General features: G+C 30.9%; 1 protein-coding gene across 1 annotated transcript; it reads left to right on the top strand.

Moving 5' to 3' along the window:
- Positions 1 to 452: 452 nt before the first annotated feature.
- On the top strand, positions 453 to 6,194 carry LOC139426817 (probable glutamate receptor). Its single transcript, XM_071186905.1, has 2 exons — positions 453 to 1,611; positions 6,025 to 6,194. The coding sequence occupies exons 1-2, from the start codon at positions 453 to 455 to the stop codon at positions 6,192 to 6,194; spliced, it is 1,329 nt and encodes a 442-aa protein (XP_071043006.1).
- Positions 6,195 to 12,845: the final 6,651 nt, after the last annotated feature.

Raw genomic sequence — 12,845 nt, 5'->3', positions numbered from 1 at the left:
ATTTGTTAAAAAATTTACTTTAATTTGTGCAATCATAAAAAAATTCAGTTTCAGATTTTGCCCTGGTACTTTTCCTGGACTAACGTGGTACTTTTTTTGGTGAAAATAGATTATGAACTAATATTATCCTAGCAGTTCTCTCTCTCGTTCATGAGAAATGAAAATATTTTCTTATCACTCAGATTCTTTATTTCATGTTGGATTTTAAGAATTGTCTTAATTACTCCGGACAAATTTTTAACAGGAGAATTAACACGAATATTTTGATACAAAAGTAAACTCCGCAAACTCACTCCAAGTAGGAAAATATTTCCACAAAGAATTCGTTCATCTTGTGAAGGACTCTAAACTTTTCTTGCCAACGCAACATCTCTATACTCTGCTAGTCTTAAAGAACTGATTTAACCAAACAAACTTCATCTGAAACTTAACCTAATAAGATTTTGTTAAAGATGGTGGATTATTTTCCCTCGAAACTTAGACTAGCAGTTCTACCCGTGACCAAGGCCATAAATGTTACAAGAATCGATAACACTACCATTATTTCGGGACTTGAAGGAGAATTTATAAAACTATTGGCGGGCGCATTAAATTTCGAATATCAGATTTTTATTCCCCCAGATTTTTACGGGGAAATGGATGCATTTGGAAACTACACCGGAATGATGGGAATGCTGCAAAGAAATGAAGTTGATATGGGATTCTGCCATTTAGATATTACCTATGAGCGTTCGAAAGTTGCAGACTCCAGTGTACCTTACTACCAACTTGAAAAAACATTTATGATGAATCATGCTCCGCTCTTGTCAACAACATCAGCATTCATGTATCCTTTCGGCACACTTACGTGGATTTTATTCCTTATTGTACTGCTCTCTGCGTCAGTGCTATTTCAAACTTTGATTTCGCCAAAAGATTCCATTATTTCTGTTTTCTTCAATTTGTGGGGATCTTCTTTCGGACAAGGAATGAACTACAACCCTCGCTCACTGTCCAGGCGGATACCACTTGGAATATGGCTCATTTATTCATACGTGATAATTTTATGTTACAGCTCAGTCTTGTTATCATTTTTGACATCTCCCATCAAAATGAAACAAATAAAAGACTTCAAGGATCTCTATCTCGCAGTCAGAGAGGGGAAAATGGAGTGTCTATCAGCGGCGCAATCTAAAGAATTAGATAATTTGTTGAAAAGCCATGTACCTCATTTAAGAGGATTAGGGGAATACATTAAAAGGAATCACTGGTTTTACTATTTCCCTGACAAAGTCAAAGTTCCGGAGCATGTAGCAATACTTGGTATACCTGATCTATTTCGTGTGGCTATTGGGCCACCTGAAAAGTATTTTTATTCAAAGGATACTTTCGCATATATTCATATCGGGGTTGCAATCAGGAAAGCATTTTGCTGCAAAGAGCGCTTCAATACAATCGTACTACGAATTTTAAGTGGTGGCTTATATAATAAATTCAGAGAAGATATCCTCTTTAGAAAAGATTTAAAACGAAATTTGAACACAGACTATTCTCAAAGCACAATAATATCACCTTTAGGGTTATCAAATTTAAATGGAGTGTTTATTATAATTGGTATTGGCTGGACTGCAGGTATTATAGTTTTAATAATGGAAATCATCTACAGTCGATGGTTACGTTCAAAACATCACTAAGCCAGAAATGCATATGGCATTTCGCAGTTTTATCATCTTTTTCCAAGCATTATTATTATATTAGTTTTGAAATTAGATGAAATATCGTATTTTAACGTATTTTATTCTAAATCGTATCTTAACACTACGACCAGATTTAATTTATTTATGGCAGATTGCTGGAATCGTAAATTTTCAAAATTTTACCAACACTGATAAATTTCACAAAAAAAAAACATTGAATTGAGAACACTTTAGAGGATAAATTAGGAAAATGGAAAAAGAATTCTTGGATTGCTTGCAAGGAATAAAGCTGACATGACATTTAGCATGGTAGGTATCACCGGAGAGAGATCAACTATAGTGGATTTCGGAGTACCTTACATATATCTCGAAAAAACATTACTGGTGCATCATGCTTCTTTTTTTCCATAAACGTCAGTATTCTTGTATTCCTTCAGCACATTCACATGGTTTATATTCTTTATCATGCTGCTCTTAGTGACAGTGCTATTTCGAACTTTGTTTTCACCAAAAGCTTCTGTATGTTCCATTTTCCTCAGTTTGCGTGGATCTTTTTTCGGACAATGGTACGAACGGCAACATGTTCATTGTGCAGGTGGATACCACTTGGAATTTGGTTCATTTATAATCATATGTGATAACACTGAGTTACAGCTCAAACATCTTTTCATTTTTACCATGCCCTATCAGAATAAAACAAATTAAAAATTACAAGACACTACTACGTAGCATTCAGAGTGCCGAGCAGCATTGCCTTTTCTGGAAGCAGAGTATTTGTCGAAAAGTAAACGCAGCAATGCTTTTATCACCCTTTCTGTTTCGCTCAGTCCCTTCAAACCAAGTTTTATTCGAAGGAAACTTTTTGGATATTTTCCATTCGGAGTTGCAATCAGGAAAGACTTTTGCTGCAAAAAGCGCTACAATACAAGCCTGCTCCGAAATTTAAGTGGTGGCTTATTAAATAAATTCATGAGCGATGTATTCATTAAATTAGATTTAAAGAAAAATTTACACATTGATTTTTTTCATAGTACATCAGCATCAGTTTTAGGGTTATCAGATTCAAATGGAATGTTTATTGTTCTCGGTGTAGGCTGTGCAGCAACGGTTTTAGCTTCGATACTGGAAATCACCTTTAGCCGATGGTTGTGCTCAGAAAATCTCAAACCTAAGACATACGATATGTAATTATCTTTTTGATTAAACAACTTTCAATATATTTTTCCAAGCACATTATTATTATTTGCTAGCTCTTATTTTTCCAAGCACATTATTATTATTTGTTTTGGAGTCAGATGTTCTTCTAAATCGCTCTTATTATTTTTAAACTACGATGAGATTACCATGTTATAATTATTTGAAGGAGTAAAATGAACTAAATTTTCACAAAAAAAGTTGCATTTATTATATTAGTTATAATGTAATTCTTCAAAATAATTTTTTAATGCAGTTAGAATTTTGGTATTCATATTATTATAGCTTCGTTAGATAAGAAATGAACATTATAAGGATTTGTATATTTCTTCACTATATAGGATCCTGTCATACAGTAATAATATTGTTTTCAACAACTTAATATTGTGTACCAGATAAGATTTACTAAAGATTTACCAATGTTGAAAGTAAAATCCTTAGCATAATAATGCAAAACCTCATATTTCAAATACGCTACACTCTAATTATCGAGCCTGCATTCTTCTAGTTACATTAGTAGCACAATACTGTTTTCAACAATTTATTGTGTACCAGATAAGATTTACTAAAGATGTACCTATGTTGAATGTAAAATCCTTAACATAATAATGCAAAATCTCATATTTCAAAAACGCTACACTCTAATTATCGAGCCTGCATTCTTCTAGTTACATTAGTGGCACAATACTGTTTTCAACAATTTATTGTGTACCAGATAAGATTTACTAAAGATTTACCAATGTTGAATGTAAAATCCTTAGCATAATAATGCAAAACCTCATATTTCAAAAACGCTACACTCTAATTATCGAGCCTGCATTCTTCTAGTTACATTAGTAGCACAATACTGTTTTCAACAATTTATTGTGTACCAGATAAGATTTACTAAAGATGTACCTATGTTGAATGTAAAATCCTTAACATAATAATGCAAAATCTCATATTTCGAAAGCCACGCTCCAGATTCTCTTCACCGAGCCTGTATTCTTCTTGTTACAGTAATCGCACAATATTGTTGTCAACAAATTAATATTGAGTATCAGATAAAATTGACTACAGAATAAACAATGGTGAATTTTAAATGTTATTCTTTAGCATAATAATACGAAGCCTCATATTTTAAAAGTCTCATTTCAGAATAAACTTTTCTTAATGGAACTAATATTCTTCCAGCTACTTTTCTTTTAAGCTTCACTTTCTTAACACGGATAGTTTATAAAGTTAATGATCTAATTAACCTGTGTTTCAACTCCATTTTGTTTTTATTCATGTTGAAGCATGTTTATGATGACTAAAAATTCGAGTTAAATTATTTTAGGTAAATTTTTATTTGATGTAAATACTAATTAATATATGAGCTGCTCGTGATGCAGAGCAAGGAGTCCCAAAATAGTAAGTGCGCCAAAAACATCGATAAAGTGAGTCAAAGGGTGAGTTTGGCGAAGTTCCCTCTTGCTGTAAGGGTTGCACCCATTTAGGAATCATGAGAAAGTTTGCATAGCTGAGAAAGGGTGACCTGGTTTTCGAGACGACACTCCTGGTGAGTCAATCCTAGATTCTTTCCCCTTTGTATTACTTAATGTTTTGTAAATATGTAACCAAGAATAATTCTATAATTAAAATATAACTTTAAATATGAGTTTTCTAATTTTAACTAAAATTAACGTAATTCCAATCAAAGTGATACCATCAGGCGTATCAATGGTGCCGAGACACCTTACCACGCGGGTTAACGAACAACACAGTATTTTACTAATCTTAATTAATCTAGCTTAAATTTTAAGTTTCATTCACGCATTGTTTTTTAAATGCATTTATTTATTAATTGTTTTAGAGAATTTGGTTTATTAATTGGTTTAGAATTTTTTGAATTAATTTGTTAAATACCTTATGTTAAATTATGCACGTGCGGAAAATTTCATGTGCGCGATTTCATTTTCATGCCTCAAATGCTTACAGGTTATAATAGAATTTAGATTTATTTTATGTATTTTGTAAACGTTAGGGAGATATTTATTTCATATACTTTGTTTAATTTTGAATAAAAATGAATAGAAATAGAGCAGGTAGACGGCAGCCGGAGCCGTACGACGCGGGTGCGGAACAAGGTTTACGAAGTATTTCAATTTCATTTAATAGAGTTAATACCAAAATTTAAAGGAAAGGACGATTTAATTCATAGTTTTATTAAAAAAATAGATGAAGTAGGACGTATAAATAATTGGAATGACGAGGAAAAAGTTACCGTATTAAAACTTAAATTATGTGATGATGCGGAGAAATTCATCAAAACTTATTCAACAGTTAACGAATATTATAATTTAGTTCATCTACTTAGGACCCATTTCGAAAAAAAAATTCCGTTAACTACACATTTACAGGAACTCGCGACTTGTACGCAATACGACTCAGAAAGCATATTTGAATTTGGAAATCGCCTTCGTCGATTGGGCGAAAATATTCTATCCGCTCAGGCGAATGGCGCAAATCCGGCAGTGAGAAAAGCAAATAATGGAATATTATTAGCAAGATTTTGTGCGAGTATTAAGCCAGAACTACAGAGACAGGTGTTAGGAAACAACCCTCAAACACTTGAAGACGCCGTTCAGTGTGCGATTAGAGAAGAAGCTAATTTTAAGATTTTGAGAATTCGTCGAGAAATAGGGAGGGAACGGTCACTAGCAGATTTCAAGGAGACAAATAAACTGGTTGGTAAATATAATTTACGTCACAGTAACAATTAAATACAAATGATAAATAAGTTCTAGATAAAATATTTTAATGTTCATAAATGCTTGTAAAATAAATTATTTGGTCCATTAAGATAAATTTATTACTAACATGAGAAATTTTTTTTAAGAGATAGGTTGTTAAGTTTATTTTAATTTTTTCAGTCTGATCACCTGGAAAAGTTGTAATGAAATAATTTATTTCTTACTTAAGGTTAATTTGTAAATTGGTTCTAACACCCTGATCAAGTGTTTGAATTCATTTCAAGTTAGTTTAAATAATAAAGATAATATAATAATTTTAAATTACGGGGAAATCTAGGATGCTCACCAGGGGCCTGTGATCCCTGGCTATTTTTGATCCAATTGGACTAACTAATATTTTTACTTGCAAAGCTATTGTTATTACTTATACTTGCATTTAGAGTTTAGTGAGGACGGAAGAGAAATAGAGCGACAATTAGGACTGCCTGCTAGCACAATTAAGGTGAAGTCTTGGCTTCAAAGCTACTGCACCAGGAGGTGTGCTGACCATCCTCATCGAATGTTTGTTGTTCGTCCCCATGCTGATTATCTCATCGCTGCTGTTTGCTGATTATCTCATCGAGTGTTTGCTAAGGCTCTACGTACTGTTGGTGCCACAATGACTGTTCCCACTCACATGGTTCCTCCACCTATCCTTCAACTCGATTTCCCTGCTCCTCCAGTTTTATCATTTGGTAGGATTCCTCCACAACCACCTTCGTTGTCAAAACCAGCTGCATCTCAAATACATGCTTCACCACTTCCTCCGAAAGTGCTCAGCAGCCTACATCTGACTACGAGAGACGAAGCATTAGCTTGGACATTAGCCCGTGAGATCCAGCTCGACATAGTTTCCAGTGCCAGAAGATTTCTTCAAGGATTGTAATTTCTTGAACTCGTGGACATTAGCCTGTGAGATCCAGCTCGACATTGTTTCCAGTGCCAGAAGATTTCTTCAAGGATTGTAACTTCGTGGACTTTTGCCTTGGACACTAATGAAATTTTTTCACTTTGATTCAGCTCGACATTGTTTATAGTGCCAGAAGATGTCTTCAGGAATCGCAACCTCGTGCACCCATGGACTTTTGCCTTGGACACTAATAAATTTTTTTTCACTTTTAGAGAACTAGGTTCCTCACCAGGTGCGTCAATGAACTTCTCGGTAGTCCCTTGTCTGTGGCGGGGGAGGGATGATGCAGAACAAGGAGTCCCAAAATAGTAAGTGCGCCAAAAACATCGATAAAGTGAGCCAAAGGGTGAGTTTGGCGAAGTTCCTTCTTGCTGTAAGGGTTGCACCCATTTAGGAACCAGTAGAAAGTTTGCATAGCTGAGAAAAGGTGACCTGGTTTTCGAGACGACACACCTGGTGAGTCAATCCTAGATTCTTTCCCCCTTTGTATTACTTAACGTTATGTCAATATGTAATCAAGAATATGTTAATAATTAAATTTAACTTTAAATATGCGTTATCTAATTTTAACTAAAATTAACATGATGCATACTAAAGTGAAATCAAAAGGTGTATCACTCGCTTCACAAATCGATAAATTCCGCTTCTTCGAATATCCTTAATTTAAGTGTCGAATTTAGTCGTAGCTTTTTTGTATTTATAACAAATATCCCACAACTCCAAATGATAAAAAATTCCACAAAAGAAATTATATATTTCAGCAGAAATCTTAAGAAATGAGGCACATTTTTCCCCACATGTTCCATTTTTTGGTTGCATGTAGTTAATGTGTGCAGAAAGCAGATCAAATAATCTACAATATAATTTAATAAGTTCTCACAAAATTACTCATATTTAACTATTTATCCACAGCTTCGTATGAACTAATAAAATAATGAACTACAATAATATTACGGTTAGCAAATTGGTGCAGTGTTTCCTAAAATTAAAAAATAAATTTATCCAAAACCGCAACTCGTTAGTCGAATAGCTTTATTCTTCTCAATAATATAACATAAGGCCAAATTTTTTAAACGTTCACACACCTAAATTTTTCAAATACTTGCTTCTTGCAGGTTACGTACTTTAAAAAAGGCCCACGATTTGAAAAGGTTATAATATCGTTAAGGTCATAATAAAGGTTACTCAACTGTGAATAATCACATTTTAGACCAATTTTCAAGACTTTGAATGCCCCTTTCTCACCTTAAAATTAGCAAAACAAATTTAATACAGTGATATTTAAATATAGTTTAATATTTAAATATAGTTTAAAATTTAAATATTAAAATTTGAATATAGTTTGGAATTTATAAGTATAGAAGTAGAAAAACTCTGTATTAGGTATAAAAAAATACTATTAAATGAAAATTGACCAAAAAATGGAGGAATACTAATTGATATACCCCCAATATACCAATCAAGTATATCATATATACCAATTAAGTATATCAATTAATAAAATTGATTTTTTCTAGAAGTTTTAAATACATATAACATTTGAAATTGATAGTTTCATTTTCTTAATTTATTCTTCAATTCATTCATAGTAAATACTTTCTATTTTTCAGTGGCTTTTGATGCATGTTCAATGGTTCCTCATTTTCTGTTGTTAAATGGGTTATTTATGTCAATTTGTATTAATTTACATTTTCTTGAAGAATAAAAAGCTTTTCTTTATTATTAAGTTTTTCTTTTTTTGTTACATTAAAGCTATATTTTTAAAATTTGCCTCTAAGGATTGATATTATATGATATCTAACACATAAAAATTGACCAGAAATAATAATAATTTCAGAAGACTTTTTTTCCACAAAACCTAATATTCGATCAGAGTTGCTAAGTATTAAATGTTTTTTGTAAAATATTTTATGGAGTGTTAGAAACTCAAACGCTTTCAGAATTTTGGTTAATTTATCCAACAATTTAAGAGCTTCAAACCGAGAGAACAGTACCAAAATATATATTTTTATAAAAAATTTTGAATCATCAACGTGTGTCTATTGGTGTGTAGAAAATCATTTTAAATTAAATTTACGAAACGAAAAACCACACATTAAAACATAAAATTTGAACACAACTAAAAAAAAAATTCACCCTCATTGCATATAAATTTTTGCATTGTGTGACAAAACAAAATGACTTAGTTGATGTTGTTTACAATTATAAAAATAAAAAATCTCACTTCACTCAGAATTTGGAAAATAAATTACATTATATTATAATTGTATTTTATTAATGAATTTTTTCTCAATGATTGACTGCCTAATATGAATTCAACAACAGTCATTGCTCCAACTTAAAACTATACGACTATGTTATAAAATCTTCAGATTCAAACTTAAGTTTATTTTTAATTGCAAAAAGTTTCTACTTTAATAACTACTATTTTTTAATTAGTAAGTTTTGTTAACTGACAGAGAAGACTTGCTTTACATTTTTACTATAAAAACTATTATTAATTTTTAAAAAAAAATATTAAAAAGGAAAAAAATGTCCTTTTAAAGCGAAGAAGTATACTAAAGTCTAATCGAAAATGAATTTTTCAGAAACTTGCATGTTTACTCCTTAAATATGCGTAAAATATAAATACACATATCCAAAAAATTAACATAACAGAAAAATTTTTATGTTTTCTGGTATCGACTTTTTGTTTAAATATATGTAGCCCTTTTTTAACCCCTTTAATCGCATGTAAACACATATAGTTTTTAAATCGTTGTGAAAGCAGATAGACGCACATGCTGTCACCAATAACTTTAAAGATAGGATATTGGAAGTTATTTCTGTAATGCTTATTTGTATATCATTATTTTGCTCATATAATTTGAGTTTAAAATATTGATTTTTTTTTTTCTCACTTTGAAAACATTCTCAAATATTCAAATCTGAAGAATCTTCTATGAGTTGTGCAACACACGAATTATTATTTGCTTATAATGACATATAGATAAATGGATACTATTGATTGACGAAGTGGTTATGGGACATAATTATACAATTGCAATTATAATCGAAATCGCCTGCTTCGGGAAAAGGTGAATATTGGTATCAAATGTTTGTAAAAAAATATTTTTTTAAAACAAGAATATGTTTTTTTAAATTTTTTATGTAACAAAACTTTAGCTGTGTGCTGTGGAAATAGTTGCATAGTCATGACTATTTGTTTGTGAAATAAAATATTATCATTACCGCTCTCGCCAGCTCTTTGAAAACTACATAATTTGTAGGAGTTAATTATTTTTCACTCTGAAGATGAATTTTTTATTAAGTTCAAAATATTAAAAAAAAAAATAATTGGTCTACTTTAGTTAGGCCATGAAACAAGTAATCAGCTCATAAAATATCCTTAAAGAGTGACATCTAGCTGTAAAATGTAAAAACAGAGGTTTTAATCGCCACCTACGGATGATTAAAAATAAGATAGAAGAAATAAAGAATTGTATAACAATTAAAAAAATAGTTTTAAAGTTTTATTTTTTGAAAATTCGAACATATTTATTCACATTATTCATATGGATTATAAAAATAATCCCAATTAAGTTTCAGGAGAGCTATTTTTACAAAGAAATAATGAGAATTTTTTTGTACTTGTTTATTATTAGGAATTCCCTTTCAATATTTTACATCGTAAAAAAATTAGAAATTTTTTTTTTAAATTGAAGACCTTGATCTTTTTTATTTACAGATTTAAATTTAAAAACAAATTTAAGATTTCTTTGAAAGTTTATATTTAAAAGATTAATTAATTTCTCGCATTGGATCTTACTGTTACTAGAGAAACAAAATGAATGGGTTATGGTGCTGCTATCTAGTGAAAGAAAATTTAAATAAAATTTCTGTAAGTCAATCTTTTTGAGACATGAGGATCGGGAAAAATAAATAAATAATCTACGTTTTATTTTCAAGCATATTCGAAAGACAGTTATTTTTCTTGCTAACAGACAATATCCTAAGATGTAAGATAATATGTTATATCCTAAGTAAAGAGGTGGCGTCAGCGTAGTTAAATTTACAGTTAGTCTAATTTGCTTCTCTCTAGATTGCCAGAATGAAAATAAAATAATAATAGAAATTTTTATCTGTTACTTTACATTTTTAAATCTCGCAATTTTATCGAATTAGTTAAAAATAGATCGTGATTAGTTTAAGTTTAGGTATCCCAAGTAGCAAACAATATTAGATAACATCAGAAAACTCATATATCTTGCACAACTTTAAAATATTAGAAAAATACCAAAAATCACTGTTTTTTCAGCATTATATAACATTAGATTCAATGCAAACTAATATAATCCAGCGTTCACGGTAATATTATTTTGCATTGGTTTTTTGATGCTATATAATATTAAATTTTATATTTTCTGCTAATATCTTGCTCCATTTTTCATTTTTTAAATAAACAAGAAGATTTTGATGACAGTAGAATAATTCGGCTATATAATTTTACTTAATTTTCTGTATTGTTTTGAAGTGGTAAAACATGGAACAACTGTTTAATTCCACGCTTTATTTACTTTGCTTTGCAAAAATAGTAAATAAAATTATATTACTGTATTCTGATACCGTTCATTTTCCTCCCTCTTATTCCAAAGTAAATTTTGTGTTCAGTTTTCTTTTTACTATATATTTCAAATTTAATAAAGATATAATTAGCTGAACTTTATTTATAATTTCCTTCCATACAATGAGTTTTCTGACAAATTTTGTATTATTAATCCTTTTCAAGTGTTTATTTTTAATTTTAAATGTATTCCTAACTTTTCCCCTTCTGAAATGAGACAAATTTTATCATCGCTAATCATCTCTCATTATACTCTAGCCAGTTATAATTTCGCAATTGTCATACATTATTCATATTTTGAAGAGAAAAAAAGGATTCATCATAGGTGGACGTACAGACCTGCATGTCTTTCGGAACGGTTATTTGACGACTCAGAGATGAGCAGAAAGAAATCCTGAGTCCCCATGTCGTATCTTAAATTGCAGCCATGAATGATTTCCTTCTCTTAATGCGAGGCAATGCCAGACCTTCTACAGCTTGTATTGTGATGAACTTTCATGAAGCTGGAACAATACAGCGTATGAAGTGACCAGCATGCTCTCTTGATTTTAATCCTATCGAACATGCTTGGGACACACTCAAACGATGCGTTGCTGCTAGACCAAGGTGTTCTGTGATACTGTCCAATATTTGTACCCCGCAGTTCTTGAAGAGAGGAACATTATTCCCCAAAGTCTCATCGATAGCCTTAACGTATCCAACAAAATAGGTGTGCGGCAGTCTTAGCAGTTCGAGGTTTCCACACACCATATCATACATCCTGCATAATTTTTAATCATCAGTTTTTTTCATCATTTATACGCAAACAAATCTCCGCCCTGTAGCAGCATTTCATGTAATTCACACTATTCCAAAGAATTTATGTTCCCATACAATTGGTCTTGATAGCAATAGATATTTAAGTGTTTAAAGATATCTATATTCATTTTTAATATTTAGGACACGTTTTTAATTAAAAAAAACATATTTACAATTAGTTAAAAAACAGAACTGACGCATATATTTTAAAAATCAAATTAACATATCAACATAGATTACATATTTTCATATAGCATTATATATAATATTTTCATATAAAATATTTTCAAATAAAATTTAACCCCCCCCCCCCCCATATATATATGCCTGGTGGCGAAACTAGAGGTCTATTAAGAGCTTGTGGAAGGGAATGAAATTTAATCCAAAACTACTGCAACTTCAAATATTTGTGAAATTAAGACTCAATCCCATATATGGCAGTACTTTTACTTTCGTTACTTGTACCGCCGGAACAAGTAAAAAGTACGTACTTTTACTTGTACTTCGTTACTTTTTAAATTTAGTACTTTTACTTGTACTTTCGTTACTTTTTTAGGGAAAAAGTACAAGTATATGTAACGGAAATGTCCAATGAAATCGTTACTTTTTTCTAAAACTCGGTAAGCTTTCTAAAAAAAAAAAAGATTAAATTAAAAATAAATGCTTATGTTTTTTTTTAATTTATAAAATTAATGTGCAATATATATGTATTCACTGCTAACTTCGTGTTTAAATACCTTGACCATTGAAAATTGTCACTCCTGAAAGACGGCTCTTTTGAACTGCGAAAGGTTTCGCGATGTGAAATCGCAGTACGATTTATTGTTTGCTGCAGGTCTGGTACCTTGCATCAAATTTAATTGGTCGGAAGAATAAGCTAGGAAGGAGGCTACAAAAAAATTGGAAAGAAT

The sequence above is a fragment of the Parasteatoda tepidariorum genome, chromosome 10 (assembly GCF_043381705.1).
Source record: "Parasteatoda tepidariorum isolate YZ-2023 chromosome 10, CAS_Ptep_4.0, whole genome shotgun sequence".
Classification (NCBI taxonomy): domain Eukaryota; kingdom Metazoa; phylum Arthropoda; class Arachnida; order Araneae; family Theridiidae; genus Parasteatoda; species Parasteatoda tepidariorum.
This window is presented reverse-complemented; position numbering and strand designations above follow the sequence as displayed.

Excerpts from the sequence above, each read along its gene's own strand:
- LOC139426817 (XM_071186905.1), top strand. The coding sequence starts at position 453 with ATGGTGGATTATTTTCCCTCGAAACTTAGACTAGCAGTTCTACCCGTG. Across the intron at positions 1,612-6,024 it reads TGGTATTGGCTGGACTGCAG|AGTTTAGTGAGGACGGAAGA; the intron begins GTATTATAGTTT and ends ACTTGCATTTAG.